This window comes from Ictalurus punctatus, chromosome 18 (assembly GCF_001660625.3).
Source record: "Ictalurus punctatus breed USDA103 chromosome 18, Coco_2.0, whole genome shotgun sequence".
NCBI lineage: Eukaryota > Metazoa > Chordata > Actinopteri > Siluriformes > Ictaluridae > Ictalurus > Ictalurus punctatus.
The window spans coordinates 23,346,575-23,363,898 of NC_030433.2; the positions used below are offsets into that span (position 1 = coordinate 23,346,575).

General features: G+C 41.9%; 1 protein-coding gene across 1 annotated transcript in view; it reads left to right on the forward strand.

Moving 5' to 3' along the window:
- Nucleotides 1–847: 847 nt before the first annotated feature.
- The window catches only part of unc119b (unc-119 homolog b (C. elegans)), a 19,233-nt gene continuing 2,756 nt past the window's right edge, over nucleotides 848–17,324 (forward strand). The window contains exons 1-3 of the mRNA XM_017491983.3: nucleotides 848–1,361; nucleotides 15,874–15,987; nucleotides 17,136–17,235. Of these exons, the coding sequence (XP_017347472.1) occupies nucleotides 1,070–1,361; nucleotides 15,874–15,987; nucleotides 17,136–17,235 (506 nt within the window). The 5' untranslated portion in view covers nucleotides 848–1,069. The remainder of the gene's footprint in view (nucleotides 1,362–15,873; nucleotides 15,988–17,135; nucleotides 17,236–17,324) is intronic.

Consider the following 17,324-nt stretch of genomic DNA (forward strand, 5'->3'; position numbering starts at 1 on the left):
TAACAGAGGACCCTTGAGCTGTGAGGCAACGCAGTGCTACCACAACCACATCCAACAACGACAATGACAATACAAGGGTTTATATTGTTTAAAATGTTTACATTTAGGATTGACATTGTTTCCATTTAGGGTTTACATTGTTTGCGATGTTGTTGTTAACGCAGTACCATAATGGAATAAGTCTAGAAAATGATTATGGATAATTGTCGGGTGGGACAGTGGCTTAGTGGTTTGTACGTTTGCCTCACAACTCTGGGGTTGGGGGTTCAAATCCTGTCTCCGCCCTGTGTGGAGGCGGAGTTTGCACGTTCTCCCCGGGTTTTCTCCAGGTACTCCGGTTTCCTCCCAAGTCCAAAGACATGCGCTGTAGGCTGACTGGCACTGATGAATTGTCTGTTGTGTGGGAATGTTTGTGCGATTGTCCCCTGCAGTGGGTTGGCACCCTGCCCAGGGTGCCCCGAGTTCCGTGGGTAAATGACAGGAAATGGATTGATGGATAAAAATCATTTTATTTCCTTTCATATTTTTTGATAGTTAACAGAAGGCGTAGCTTTTAGAAATTCGACTTGAATTTCAAATTTTTCTTTTTGGATCTTCCAAGTTAAATTGTATTGATTTATACAAAGGGAAAAAATTAGAAAAGCAAACAAACAACAACAACAACAACAACAACAACAACCAACTGTGTTGTTGACAAGACCACAGTTTACTCCCGTGTTATGTTCCTTGTGAGGAAGTTTTTAACAAGTGTATGTGCTGTAGATTACAGATTACAGATTACACACAAAATGTAAATCTCAGATGGTGGTGGTTGCCTGGAGACCACACCCCTCACCACCCGGTTCACGCGCGCTTTGCCAGGCGAATGCGCCGTAAAGCGAGAGCGACTGCCGGACAAAACGGCGGATTTCAATAAGCGCGTTTGGGTTGAATAAACAAACAAACAAACAAACAAACACAAACAAACCCCTTCGGTTTAGAGACGGTGACCGCCTGCCTGTTCCGCTTGGACCGAGGGGCTAGAGGAGGAGACGGGGGGGATCAGGGGAGGAGGAGGAGGGACAGGATAATGAGCTATTCTTGTACCAGCGCAGGCACCAGCCAGGACGCATCGAGCTGTAATAAGAAGTGCGGCGGCGGCGTTAATCCCGCCAGTCGCAGCGGCACCGGACACGTCGAGCTCAATCCCAGTCCCAGCGACGGCGAGTCGAGCTCGAACCCTGAACCCGAGGAGGCCATGAAAGTCAAGAAGGGCTGCAACACCACGGACGTGGGAGTCCCCGTCACCACCGAGGAGGACCTGCTGGCCAACACCATCATCACCCCGGAGGACGTGCTGGGATTGCAGAAGATCACGGAAAGTAAGTGACGCTCGCTAATCTGCGTGTTTACCGGAGACCGCGACCGTCTGGAAGATTTATTATTATTATTATTATTATTATTTATTTATTCTGTTCAGGCATCATAATGCTGACATGATCAAAACAACAAGCATGGCTGTTTACATGCGTCATAAAGGCTACAAGATACATTAAATCCTTAAATCCCACTGACCATTACACTGTGTGTGTGTGTGTGTGTGTGTGCGCGCGCGAGCGCGCGCGCGCGTGTGTGTGGACACTTGAAAGCGACATTAAGAATGATTTACCTCTGCCATCGTTTCATTTCAGTGGAGTGTGTTTTTCTACTCCTTGTCCCAAAGACAGATCGCTTGTTAAAACATCTCATTATTATACTGATCTTTTCCCATTTAAACCATTCGATTGAGCACAGACCACGTGTTGCAGGTGAGAGAAGTGATAAGAAGTGCAGTCCCTGATCATCAATGAAAAGTGTACTAATAATAACTTATAAATGAGCACTGAACGTGCTGTTTTTCCTGTAATAATAATAATAATAATAATAAGAAGAAGAAGAATAGTAATTTCCCATTAAAAGATTACAATCAACTAAATATAAGAGTATTTCTAGACATTTTCAAGCTTGAAATAGTCTTCTATTGGCAGAAAGCTTTGCTAATTGTAGGAATTTTCTTCTCAAAGGAGGAAAATCCGCCAACAGAATAAAGAAATGTAATGCTCGAAAGCTTGAATGTCTAGAAATAGGTTTAATAATCCGATATCTTTGTTCTGGGTTATTGTAATCACATAATAGGAAGTACTAGATTAATTCGAGTATCTACAAGATGTTTTCACGTGCTGACATCTTTTTTTATTTAAAAAAAAAAAGAAGATAATTTTACATTCGAAACTACCCGATACCACGTTCAAGATCCGTTTACCGCGGATCAGTTTGTGGTTATATCTTAGTCATGTGTTTAATCGTGTGTATTTATAGTCCCGATGACACGCAGAAGGATGAGCTATGTTTAATCTTCAGATTGTCGAACCGTGCCCTCCTAAGAATTAGATAACAGGCAGTAAGTATGTGTTCCATCATCATCATCATCATCATCGTCATCATAAATCTGCGTATAAACATCTCTACACAACACACCTCTTAAGCGTTTATTACTGTGACGGAGATTTTCAGATCAGTACGGAAGGCTTGTAAGAAAATAATGTCTGATATTCTTAGTTATTTCCGTTCGTATTACTCCTAAAACCATCCACGTAGTTTTCCATATCATTTGTGGGACAATTAGCAATGATATAGGGTCCAAAGTAGGGTCTGAGTCCACAGACTTGAATTAAACGCATTTAAAAACAAAGAAGGGAAATCTCTTTAATGTTGAACGATCCAGACACTGCTCTGTTTCGTTCTGTTGTATTTAAGTCGCTGTTTAGATGGAAGCGAATTTGTCCGATTGACCGTGTTAACGCCTTTGTACAGAAGGTCAGATTTCCTCCGAGTCTTATCCGTTCCTTTAAAGCAGGTGCTCAGACGACACGGCGATGGATTCGGCCTAACACGGATCATCAGCTTTTACGCAAACCTCTGATTCTACTTTTCGCTCAAGTTATTGCTCGTGATATAATTCTCATGGTTGAACGCTGATCGTTTCACGTCTCGGGTCCCAGTCTTCTGGACCCTGTTGTATATTACATCGCAACCTGTTGCACAAGTTATACGATTAATTCATTACAAATGAACGCAAAACAGACGCATCTTTAAACTGTCTCGAGAGTAGCGTTTAGTTTAAAACCGCATTAGGATTCAGTCAACAAACTACTTCACGTATCTGGTCCGTTTGCCTCGGTGTTAGTCAGGTATGACCTTCTGAATCCATCGTAATGTAATTTACTAGACTCAAAAAGATTCGTTTTCGAAGCTGTAATTGTTTTTCTGAATTTTACGGGCTCATACAAGGTCATTTAAAACACTTTTAGAAATCACAGGCTAGTGTTATTTTATTTATTTTTTAATATATGGTGACATCTGGTCATTTTGTACATGACTGAAAGAAAATATTTTAGAGGAAAGCACAGGTTGTCAGACGTTATGACGTGGACGCTAATATCCGTTGCTCACCGGTTTGACGTGACAGGGCTCAACCGAAAGTCTCGTCAACGTCTCTAGTCTTTAGAGACTTTGTTTGCTTGGTTTCTGTTGCTTTTTATTTATTTATTTATTTTAAAAAAAGGAACAACTCCATGAGGTATTGCACTTTCCTCTTGCAATCTGTGCCTTTAACCTGTGGATTTAAGTCTCTACTCTCACGTGCCCTCTGTACATGCTGCTCCAGAGGATCTCTCTGGAAAAAGCCGCTGTAAATCTAAATATAATTTTACACGCCGATTGTTCGAGCAAAATGTTAAGGCGGTCGACATGTTGAAAGACTAGCATGCCGTGGAGACGCTTCAGTCTGTAGCCACCGAGCAGGAACGCGTCACTTTGCTTCCTAATTTTTAAAATTTATTTTCAGATTCGCGTTAAGTGTGTTCAGACACCACGTCGGTGAAAAATAATGAGCTGATTTCACATATTGTTGCCTTCAGTCACACCTCATTACCAGTTATTTAAATTAAAATGGACAGTTTATTAAAGATTGAGGATTGTTTTTAGTTTATACAGTGTATTACAGTTTACTGGGATACATAAGATAAAAAAAGCTGATGTCATATGATGTCACTTTGACTGTCTGCGTGTTTTATAGTAGGATTATACCGATTCCACTTTTTCCATTTTTGATGCAATATCGTATGTGTTTTCGGCATAAATTACATCTAACGATTGTCCCGATGCAAGCGTCTTCGCCAGTTAATGCCACCGCGTTGGTGTTTTGGTTGGGAATGCGTGAAATTTGCAGATGCGGTGGGATTTTCCCGCCTGTTTTGGGCTAAAAAAAAAAAAAAAAAAAGTAAGTTTACATATATAAAGCTGTAAGAGAAATCGTTTTTAGATGTTAACGATGATGTTAATTAGATAAAGCTCTTGGGCGCAGGCAATTTGTTCAAAACAGATATTGCAGGTTTTGCAAAGAAACTCCTTTTCGATCCGTTAAACGACGTGTATCGCTTGTAACGTGATCCCATCGCGTAATGCGTAGCCCGTGAAGTGACGCGTGCGTTTCAGTTCCATTGATATAAACGGTTTGAATTTGGCATTCATCGTGTTTTAGAATCAAAGTTCATGTACTGTTTTCTTCGTTCATGTACTTGCTTCGTCCGTGGGACGTGAAGCAAGCCAACTGCATCTTATCCAACTGCTGACGATGCCGCACACTCGGAAGAAAGCGCTATCGGCCCTCTTCGGCATACATGCCCACGATTGGCTGGTATCGCCGTGATTGACGGGGGAAAGAGAGTACGCTCCTCCTATCCAGAGAGTACAGCCAGGTTTGCTTTCTAGAGTCCTGGCTACGAATGTCCGTAGCATTATCGGGATTTGAACGTGTGATCCCTCACCGTGTACTCTAATAATCTGTTGTAGGCTGTTGCGTAACCTCTTGTTCGGTGAGTATGGCCTACGTTGAGAAACCAGGCGCATGTGAAATCAATCGTCCCTATACATACTGGCTGACACGTTCAGTTTTTAAAGGTCGGATCGATCACTTAAAATGAATTCTGCCAGTACCTCGATACTTACTGCCCATCACTGAGAGACAAAATATTGTTTGTCTGTAAAGTGAAGTAATATTTTGCCTATCCTTGAAATAAACTCATTACTTCTTCTTCCGTCTGTACAGGATAACAATCAAGTTGAATGAATTTCGTGAACAGGATTTTAAATATTCTAAATCCATGTACGTAAACAAGATGTTTTTAGTAACAGTTAACCGAGGATGAAGGTGTACAACCTGCACCTTGATATATTTTTAGACAGACTGGTTTATAAGCCCCTTAGCGACACATGTTTAAATCCCTGAGGCATCGTTCCGGAGTTTACTATGGTAACAGCGTGTGCTGATTGAAGCGAGGCGAGTCCCGCTCTCTCGCACACACACTTTAATGAGCTTCTCTGGGTGACCTGGGGCCCTGGACAGACATCGTTTCCTCTATGAGTTATAAAGCAGCACAAACGCATTTAAACTCTAACAAAGCAGCAATTAGGATCGGCTGAAGTTCGTTTAACCCGTGTTATCGGATTTTAAAAAGTCTACGTGGAGTCTGTTCTCATCTTTAAAAGGATACACTGCTGGAAAGCTGATAGTGATTTGTTAGAGTTTCTGCAATACTCGTTCAATCTTCTAAGGGATAATAAATAAATGGCGCACTTATATAGCGCTTTTATCCAAAGCGCTTTACACTGGTTCTCATTCACCCGTTCACACACACACTCACACACCAATGGTAACAGAGCTGCCATGCAAGGCGCTAACTTGCCATCGGGAGCAATTAGGGGTTCAGTGTCTTACCCAAGGACACTTCGGTATGTGGAGTCACGTGGGCCAGGAATCGAACCGCCGACCCTACGATTAGTGGACAACCCGCTGTACCAGCTGATCCACAGCCACTAAACACACTCGGATAAATCATATTTAAGCGTGATGTCCTCGATGAAAATAAGCGGAGACGTGCGCGCGAGAAGATGGCTGAATCGTTTACACTCATATTTGCAATTTTGTGTTGGATTTGATTTATTTCCGTGTTAGGACGTTCATCAACTTCAGTGCATCGTTTATTATTTTCCGCTACCAGCGCATCCGGTCACGTTTTATTCCAGTTTCTGCATAGCAGAGCAATTTGCCAACAATAAAGTTTTTTTGTTTGTTTGTTTGTTTACTAAAGAATGACACGTAATACTTTTTGAACTGTTTAGTATAATAATAACTATATAGTTATATGTTTAGATAGTGTTATGCGAGTTCCTGTTAACGCTAATGTTACAGCGATACAACAGCGATGCAACACATTGTAAAAATACAGGCAACATCTTTCCAATCTTTAAATGTCTGATGGTGGGGCTCAGATTCCTGTTTTTGGCTGGCAGGGGAAGAACCCGATGTGGTCTTCTACTGTCGTAGCGCGTCCACCTCACGGGTTTGATGTGTTGTGCATTCGGAGCTACGTTTCTGCTCACCACGTTTGTAAAGAGTGGTTATTTGAGTCACTTTAGCCTTCCTGTCTGGCCGTTCTCCCCGGACCTCACTCGTTAGGACTCCGCCTGCAGAACTTGATGTATTTCTTCCGTTCTGTGTATAATCCCTGGAGATGTTGTGTGTGAAAATCCCAGGAGATCCACGGCTTCTGAACTACGGCATGGAAAAGTCACTGAGATCATACCCCCCCCCCCCCCCCCCCCCCCATTCTGGTGCATAAAGATATGTAAGTCTAAAGGAAGTGCATGCTCGACATCAGGACGTAACGGCAGTAATCGAATATTTTCTTTTATAATAAAGGACGAGTCCGTAGTCAATATTGAGCCTGGTGTAATAGTGCGGCGATCTGGTTGTATCAGCAGTAATTTGATATTTAAAATGCATTTTAAGTTCATGTTATATGTGACTTTTGCACACTAACAGATTTTTATCGAATCATATCATCATTGCAGATGGCAGTTCAGAGCCGATGTTCAGTTCTGAGCTTCGCTCCTCCGTTACCACAAAAAAAATCCAAGACACATCAGAAACCATCAGAAACCATCAGAAATGCCACTGCTGCATTATTAGTAAACCGGCTTAATGCGTCAGAGCTTCAGATTCAACCAACCGTTTCCACATGTGTGTCATGTTTATTTGTAAGACATGATCAGGAATAATTGGTTTCTTTCCCAACGTACAGTGTCTAAATGTAGGGGACAGGATTAATGTCTCGTGTCCCTTTTCCTCTGTAAAGCTGAGCGACCATGAATGTGGTGTACTGAGTGACATTTCCCGTCTCTGAGCTATTAATTCACGCAGTCAGCATTAGAGAGGATGCACAAGAAGGTCAGAGGATATTCAATGACATCATCACGTTTTTAACGCTGCAGTTGTTGTTTCTGGGAATTACATCATCCAGAAGGATCTGAAGGCTACAGTAGCTCTCTTAAACATAAACATATATATATATATATATCTTAATGGTCACAAATAATGTAAATAATTATGCATTGTTATTATTAATGACTCTGATTTAGTCAGAAGTATTGTGGTAAATGTAGTAAAGCTGGATTTTACTATATATATATATATATATATATATATATATATATATATATATATATATATTAGGAAATTATGATATGATAGGTTTTTTTTTTTAAACAGAAATTGAAACATCAAGGATAAGGGATTTGATCGGTATGTGAGCAACCTTGTAGAGAATCTGGCGTAGGCCTACCGTTAATTCTTAAATGATGCTGTAGAGAGAGACTGTCTTAAGTATCAAATGTGTACATATCTTTCTGCATGCTGCCCTTTAATGCTGGCCTCACAAATGTGTGAATTACCCATACCATGGACACTGACACGCCCCCATACCATGACAGACGCTGGATTTCGGACCTGACGCTGATAACGGCTCGGACGGTCCTTTTCCTCTTTGGCCCGGAGAACACGACGGCTGTTTTGTCCAAAAACTATTTGAAATGTCGAGGCGTCGGACCACGAAGCACGATTCCACTGTGCTACTGTCCATCTCAGATGAGACCGAGCCCAGAGAAGTGGGCGGAGCTTCTGGACAGTGTTGATGTACGGCTTCTGTTTTGCACAGTAAAGCCTTAACGCATCTGTGGATGCAGCGGCGAACGGTGTCGACCGACAAAGGTTTACCGAAGTATTCCCGAGAACATGTCAGGATCTCCATTACGGACTCATGACGGTCTTTAAGACGGTGACGTCTGAGGGGTCGGAGATCACGCCCGTTCAGAAGTGGTTTTCGGCCTCGCCCTTTACGCACCGAGATTTGACCGGATTCCTTGAACATTTTAACTATATTGTGCGCTGTAGAAGGTGAAACGCCCAAAATCCTCCCGATTTGTCTTTGGGGAACGTTCTTCTCAAAGTGTTGGATTATTCGCTGACGCATCTGTTGGCAGATGGCCGATCCTCGACCCGTCCTCGCTCTTGACTCATGACTCAGCGTTTTTTGGCGGCTCCTCATATACTATGATTAGACGTTTGCACCTTCTTATTTCAACTTCTCACATCGCTATTAGTCCTAAACCACCCCTGTCCCAACTTTTTTGGAACATGTTGCATGCATCCATTTCAAAATAAACCTTTATCTTCAAAAAAAAAAAACAAACCTATGCAGTTGGTTATATAAAACATCAAATACCTCGTCTTTACTTGGTTTCTGTTTAAATACAAGTCAAAGTACATTTACAAATCACTCCTCTTTGTTTTTAGTAGCATTTTCCGTACTGTCCCAACTCTTGTATGTTATACTACAGAGAGAGAGAGAGACAGAGAGAGAGAAGCTGGTAAGGGAAGGACTGTTTATAGCTGCTATAACAGGAGCTAACTTATTTCTAAACATATTACTTTAGACCTGTTTAGAATAAGGCTGGCTGTAATAAAAAAAAAAAGTCTCCTATTGTACTAAAACTCAGGCAGTGGGATGATTACTAATTAACAAACTTTTCAAAATAAATAAATAAATACCCCACTTCTTCATGTTTGCTACACACAGTGCAATGTACTACATTAAACTCCAATCTTGATCTCGCTGCGTATGCGATTACACAAAGTGCGAGGCATTATACCGGCTGTAGCAGTCAATAATGTGGCTGATTAAATCATGCGTCTTTTCGGTTTCTTTTAACAACCTCCCAGAGGTGATGTGAACCATTTTAAAAGGCTTCCAACACATCCGTCATTACGCTGTTACTAATTTATAAAGCTGCCGGTTAAAATAGAAGCATTATGGGATGCTTCCGAAGCGGTTTCAGTGAATAGATCGTGCATTTATTTTTTTTTTTTTGACTCGCGCCCTCAGTTACGCCGTATGACGGCAGCAGCGATATTACCAGCTGATTAATGTGGCAATGGTTCTGTTTTACTGCCATAGCAACTCACGAGCCACTTCAGTTGAATTCAGTTCGCCCGGCGCGTTTAACAACGGGCATTGGCGAAAGCTGCTTCAAAGAAATCCAGCTGTAGATTTGGATCCCTAATGAACAAGCAAGAGGTGATGGTCTGAAGGAAAATCTCCCCCAGATGGCACGAGGAAGGGACCGTGAGAGGAACCAGACGAACAGAGAGGAAACCGTGAGAGGACGCTCGCAAACGTGACTCACTTCCTGATCGTTCCTCTCAAACCTTTAGTCGTCGGTTGTTTAAGAAATTGGGAATTTAATATTCTGTACATCATATTTAACATCTCTACAAGTTTGTTCCTTCTCACTACGAGTCTTTTTGACGTTGTTTCGCCCCTTTTTCTTAGGTAGACTTGCTACGCTCCGGGTGTTCACTGTTCTGTTACTGCTGTCCATGTAAACGTAGTCACTGAGGTATTTCCCCACTGCTGTTGGGCAAATATCAGTACTGAAGACCATTTTCTCCAAGCATCGTATCTTTTGAACTCACAAAGCCGGATATTATGGACCCTGGCCCGAATTTCCCAGCCTTGCCTTGCCTTGCCTTGCCTTGCCTGGCCTGGCCTTCGTGGTTGTATTTATTACTCTTGTTTATTTCTGTCTGGAAGCTCACCGCATGGATCCTCCATCTCCGTCCCTGTCGTTTACGCCCCGGCTGTATCCTCTGATTAGATGGATTTGCTCCCATCACTAAACCAGATTAGAGCTGTTGAGCTCCACAGGACTGAAATCGGTTCACATTCCTGGTGTCGCTTCATTTTCTAAAGGCCGAAAAATGGCCGACACAGCTGTCTCCGTCCTGTATTAGTTTTATTGTCCACCATTCCTCTATGAGGTCTTCATGACACAACAGTTCTGAAAGCATTTTAGGCCGAACATTCACTTTCGTTATTTTTTGTTAAAAGTAGTGTTAATTACGTCCATTCGTTTTTGTCAGGTCATTTCTTTCAGTTCGTAAACACCATTCTTAAGTGTCTCAATGTTTAATCTGATTTTTATGTATCACGGATGTCCTTTTAACCCGGTGTAGTTTAGGTATAAAGGATGAAACTGTATGCATCTTCTGAGGCGAGCAATATGACGAGTTAAATACAAACCACTTTTTCTCGACTCCGTGGTCACCTTTTTCTAATCAATACGACAAAAGAAGCAGGAGTCTCTACTTCTATTAAAACCCTTTCTGCTGCCAGTTGCATTTCTTTTGGACTTACCATATGGCACTCCTGCTTACGTCCGGTGTTTTTCGCTAGGACAATGCTAACAAGCCCAGCCCATTGTATAGCAGTACAGAACTTCACTTACGCATTTTCCACAAAATTGGGAGACAATATAGGTTATAGAAGTAATTTGAAGATGGGTGTATGTTCAGACTTCTTCAGTTTGGTGTGATATGTCAATTCTGGTAGGTACAAGAGGAAACAAGGATCTTGTTTTTGGTAGAGGTCAGAGGAGAACGGCCAGACTGGTTCACACTGACAGGAAGGTTACAGTGATGCAAATGAACACTCTTCGCAACTGTGGTGAGCAGAAAAGCGTTGCAGAATACTTTGAAACAGATGGGCTACAGCAGCAGAAGACTATATCGGGTTCCACACCTGTCAGCCAAGAACAGGTATCTGACGCTACAGTCAGTACAGACTCACTGAAACTCGACATTTCAAGCCCATCGTGTTGAAGTAATTGAGTTCATACAGAAATGGTAAGAAAGCCTACAAGCATTTCCTGTGATGCTTGGCATTATTGTAACCATAATCTGTCTCTCTATTTACTTGTATTTGTCTGTTTATCTTGGATGGATGGATGGATAGCTCGGTAGATGGGTCGTTAGCTTGGTTTACATTGCAAAACGTTACATTTGCAGTCATCTTCAAGGCGTAATCCGGCCATTCTCCAGTGGTTTGCTTTACAAGTGTCTGACTTCCACCGGAGAAGTGTTCTGTTCGATCTGAGCGCTAGGAGAATGACGAGCACATTCAGGCGTAGGAGTGCAGACGAGAGAGCCGAGTGGAGGCGAGTCGGTGTCAGGAGAGAAAGCAGGGTGAGATGGAATAGATGAGAAAGAAGAGCAAGGAAGCACGATGGCGGAGTCTGAAGGGCGGTGATGAAGAGAGGATGAGAGGGAACGAGGGTGGAGAAAGAACGAGAAAGCAGAAGAAACAGCTTACAAGTGGAGCAGCTTGTAGCTTCTGTGTGTGTCTGTCAGTCAGAGTTCTAAGTGAATAGTCCAACAGGAGAACCCTTGAGAATGTCTCTCAGAAAGTAGGAAAGGCTGAAAGGAAAATATACCGACACTGTGGCTTCTGCTGTGTACAGAATGGGATTATTTTCTATTTTTGTTCTCCAACGACGTAGCGATTTTGATTCAGTAGCCCTGTTTCACAAAGCACGTCTCTGATGCTGATACATCTGTTAGGTTTGCTCATTTTTTCCTCCCATATGGTGTCGATTTTCTGCCTTTCATTAAAAGGACGGTATACGGTAACTCAAATAAGCACGCTTTACAACCGTGGTGAGCAGAAAAGCATCACGGCGAACCTTGAGGCTAGAACAGAAGAACAGGACTCTCAGGCTACAGGCTTATCCAAGTCCATGACGTCCATGCTACGTCTGGTCAAAGTCACTGAAGTCATTTTTTTCTGCTTCTACACGATGGACTGTTTGGATAATCGCATGAATGAGCAGCTGTTCCGTCGATGTGTACGAACGTGTGTAGAATGCAAGTGCGTGTTGTTTTATTCGCACCGAGTAAGGCTGGATCTGATACAGTGACGATATTTCTTCCTAACAAGAAGTAGTTTTAAAGGAACTTTCTTTGAGCGTTGAAGTAAAATCAGTCTATTTTTTAATTTTTTTTTTTTTTTTTTTTCCAGGACCGAGCAGTTCCGAGATACGCTATAAAGAGAATAAAATATAGGTTAGGCACCAAAGCTGCATCACACCATGAATCACTGCTTCATACAAAGCGAATGAGTCATAAACAACTGTGAGTCCACATACCGCTGTAGTCCATAATGACAATATTTTTGTCCGTCTCGGTGCTGTTAAAAATGAGCAGGAAAGGGGAAATTGCTCGTATGTGAATAATCGCATGCTGTTACCGAGTCCACAGGCTGACAGATTTAATGCTTGACACCCTTTAACAAATGTAGACGTGCTAAACACTTGTTCCTGCTGACTGATTGTGGGGTTTCGTGCTGTCCACGTCTTTTTAAATCAGCGAGTAGATTTCTGCTTTAGTGCTCACTCTGTTCTGCAGGCCGGTCGTGGTTTGTGGCGTTATGTTGTCTGAAAATGTGCTGCAAAAAACCTAAGAGCTTTGTCGTTTCTACTGCAGTCGCAGTGTGTGTGTGTGTGTGTGTCTGAGAGAGAGGGAGGCAATTGAAAATCTTTTATATAGCTTTTCATTTTCATTTCCTTTTGCAGTCCATGTTAGCACTGTTGTCGCTAGTCATTTCTATTTGAGGTCCCTTCCTGCGACGGCGTTGTCGGTTTGAGTGTTTCGGAAACTGCTGAGCTCCTGGGATTTTCACACACCGAGAGTTTACACAGCATGGAGTAAAAAAATAAATAAAATAAAAATTCAGTGAGAGGAGAATGGCCAGATCGGTTTATGGTAGTCTACAGTAACTCAGATAAGCACTCTTTACAACCGTGGTGAGCAGAAAAGCATCCCAGAACATGCAACATGTCAAACCTTGCTGCGAATGGGCTCGAACAGCAGAAGACCACATCGGGGTCAACTCCTGTCAGCGAAGAACAGGAACCTGAGAGCAAAATGGTATTAGTGTTAGGTGTTCCTAATAATGTGACCAGCAGGTGTATCATTTATTCGACAGTTTGTGCATGTCTTTGTGCAGAGCGTCATTTTTCCCGTCGCTCTGAGCGTGACCTCACTGCACTGAGAAGATTACTCACTGCCTCTTATCTAATACGCTTCTCCATTCACTCGCTCGTCCGCCCTTTCACTCTCTCCATCGCCATTAGGTTTTATAGTGCGCACTAGACTGTCTGTTACAGATATGAAATTTCTAATCTTCTGTTTCCACAATGTTGCATTTCGTCGCTAATAAAACAGTGTGACGCATAAACTCTACATGATAATAGAGGGTTTGTGATAAGACGGTGAGTCAGTGTCACAAGAGGCCCAGAAAGTACTCGGGGATGAATATGGACGTGGATTCACAGTTATTCCAGAGAGGTTTTGATTCGTCATCGCGCCCGTTCGTACAGAGAGTTCATTCGCACCTGGGGAGATTTAAAGTAGCCGATCCAGGCATTTTGAGATGCTTTTCAGCTCGCCGCGCTTGTAAAGACTGATTATACGACTTGATGCCCTTAACAAGGCGTTTTCTCTTGGATGTTCTTTTCTTTCTCGCACCATGCTGTGAATTGTGCGTTCTCTGAGATGCTTTTCTGCTCATCACGGTCGTAAAGACGGGTTCGTTGCGTTACCGTACGAGAGCTAGCGGGTGTTTTTGAAATACTCAAGCCAGCCCTTCTGGTACTAACAAACACGCCAAGTCACCGAGATCACATTTTTCCCCATTCTGATGTTTGACGTGATCATGAATTGAAGCATTTGACCTGAATATGCAGTGATGATTTTATGCATTGCACTGCTGCCACATGGAATATGTACCGTACACTGGCAGCACTTCGAGAGGTAAATGGAACTAAATCCACTCCATCCCGGTGTGACCCTCGGTGCTCAGATGTTATAAGCAGCTTAAACCTTAATCTGGGCCTGGTGCATTCACCGACACGGCTTATGTGACGACGGGAAATGCATCCACGGGAACGTAAACGTGGCCTTGTCCTAGAACTGTACTACGCCAACGGCCGATAGTCGTTTGTAAAAAATGCCAACAAAGATGACCTGTTTATTAGAGGGCTTCGTGATCTATTCCTGTTCCAGTCACACTCATTACACTGGTAGAGGTACACTTTGTGTTGTGTAGATAATAGGAATGATTAAGTATATGAAGTGTGAGTATATTAGAGTGAATACAGGGAAAGATCCCGGCTCAGGAATCCCTCGGTGGTCCGTCTGGCGGTCCAATCTCTGGGATACAGGTTGTGTTCATTTGTGCCGTAGAATACAAAAAAGGATTTGTAATCCATCAGAGGGAGGGAAACAGGGATGTGTGTGTGTGTGTGTGAGGGGTGAAAAGAACAGCAGACGAAGCAGATTTTATTACCGCGATGAAAGATTTGACGCGACTATTATTTGAGAGCCGTTCTACATTTTGTCTTCTAACGTCACGACACTTGGTCGAATTCGCTTTGTAACGATTTGACGTCGCATTCCTCAGACATTTTCCGCGTGGAATTGGATTATCTTATTGAAGGCCAGTTTGTGCTGTATTGTAGTATATCTGCAAAAAGTCGAACGACGAGGCAAACCATGTAACGAGACGACGATCCGAACCGTGAGGCAAAATGAACAGATTTTTAAGTATTTCACGATGATGAGTCTTTATTGATCACGTATACATTACATCGGAGTGAAATTCTTCTCTTCGCATACCCCAGCATGTTAGGAAGTTGGGGTCAGAGCGCGGGGTCGGCCATGATACAGCGCCCCCTGGAGCAGAGACGGTTAAGGGCCTTGCTCAAGGGTCCGACAGCGGCAGGTCGGCAGTGCTGGGGCTCGAACTCCCGACCTTCCGATCAGTCCCCCAGCCGACATTACGTTACTATTTATTACAAATAGTTTACCGTGACTCGATCACTCTCCAGACATAATCCGAAGAAGACAGATTATGACATCTCACAGTTACAAGAGATCTCTCGAGAAGAGCGGGGTCAAATTTTCCAAAGTTATCTAGCAGCCGTCATGTCACGGCAAACTAGCGACTCCATTTCCCAGAACGCACCGCGAACTACAAACTACACACAGACACGTTCAACTTCCCCAGAAGACTAATCACACACCCTGTTCCCAATCACGCCACACTATAAAAGAGACTGTTCATCCACTAGACCTTTGTGAAGTGAACGCTCAGTTGCTGTAGTCTCCGCCGATTACCGAGCCGTTCTACTGAGCTGTTGATGCCAGGTTTGATTTCTGCCTTACCTGCTCTAGTCTGTTTGCCTGATCACCTGACCTCTTCCTGTCTTTTTATCGTTTTTGCCTTGCCCTTTGGATTATATGATATATGATATCTAGATCAGATGATAAGTATTTTAATGGAGTACACTTTGGAAAAAGAGAAAGTGGTCGGGACAAAGACGGGCATGGCGGGGACATGTCCCAAACGTCCCCAGAGCACAGTTACACTTTTGCTGGTTTCCTTTGAACTTTGCGAAGACACACAACGCTAGATCTTGTCTGTTGCAGTGTAAAGGGTATAAACAATAATGTAAGAATTCATACTGCGATATTGTATCACACGAGTTGTATTAATACTGTTGTATCGATCCGTTCAGATAAATGGCAGACATGTTGGTAATAAATGACTCCTTTTCCAGACTACTTGTGCAGTCCAGAGGACAACGTATACAACATTGACTTCACGCGGTTTAAGATAAGGGACATGGAGACGGGGACAGTGCTGTTTGAGATTACAAAGCCTCCAGTAACAGGTGAGTCTGAGTGAGTCTGAGTGATCCGATTACGTAACTGTTCTCCTTCAGTGCGGATTTATTCTCGGAGCAGCAGACTGACAACAAGTGCTTCCCTATCCCTGTGATTTACCCTGAAATGTGATTACATTTACAGAGGAATTTTTTTTTTTTAGGAATTTATATAGTATGTTTTAGAGATGGCACTGATCCGATTTCAGGGCAGTAGTAGATCTGGATCGGATATCTGAGGAAAAAAATGTATGAATTTGATCTGGTTCTGAACAAACAAAAAAGATTGGAATGGGATATGGGATATTTTTTTTTTTTTTTTTTTTTTAATAGATGTTTACAGTATATATAAAGAGACCTGGTCATATTTCTGTTAGGATGGATGGATAGGTAGATAGGTAGATAGATAATAATTTATGATGTAAGAGATTTTTGTGCGAAAGCTATGTTTTGTGTTTGTGGTTTAGCTATGTTTTTTTTCTGTTTTTAACGGCTCCAGATAAAATTTCTGTAAATAAACAAACAAATAAATACATTTACATTTATTTATTTACAAAATAAATAAGCATTTTAAAGCTTAGTGGTGTTTTTATTTATTTAATTTATTTAATTTTTTATTTAATTTAAAAAGCTGATACTCAAGCGGTATCGTGCCATCTCAGTATGTTTTAGGTCTCGGCACTATGATGATATAATATCAATATATCATGATAAATTATTCCACGGTATGCTTTTTAACACTATTGTAGTAAACAAAATTTTTTAATGTTTAAAAAAAAAAATTAAATAAATAAATTACTAACAGATTGGAAGCCACTGATGTTAAAATTTTTGTATTTAATCTTTAAAATTGTAAAATGTTAACATTGTTACAGATTTTGTTCTCCTTTATATTTCAAAATATAACACTGCTGTCAGATTGTTAACAAACATACATATATATATATATATATATATATATATATATACACACACACACACACACACACACACACACATCGTGTATTGTGTAAATATTTTTGAGAATCGTGATATGATATTTTTGTCAAATCGTCCACCCCTAGCTTCCCCTGCTTTGCTATTGGTACATGAAATAATAATCCCTTTAAATCATGTAAATCCATGCTCGTGTGTGATCTTCATGTCTGTCGCGTTAGACAAAAGTGGAGAGAAACTAGACATCGACCCCAGTGCTGGACGATTCGTGCGATACCAGTTCACTCCAGCATTTCTACGCCTACGTCAGGTTGGAGCCACGTAAGTGAGATGCTATTTTATTATCGAGAATCCCTCTAAATTTGCAACGCGACACATTTTGACGATGAAACATGACTCCCAGAAACGAG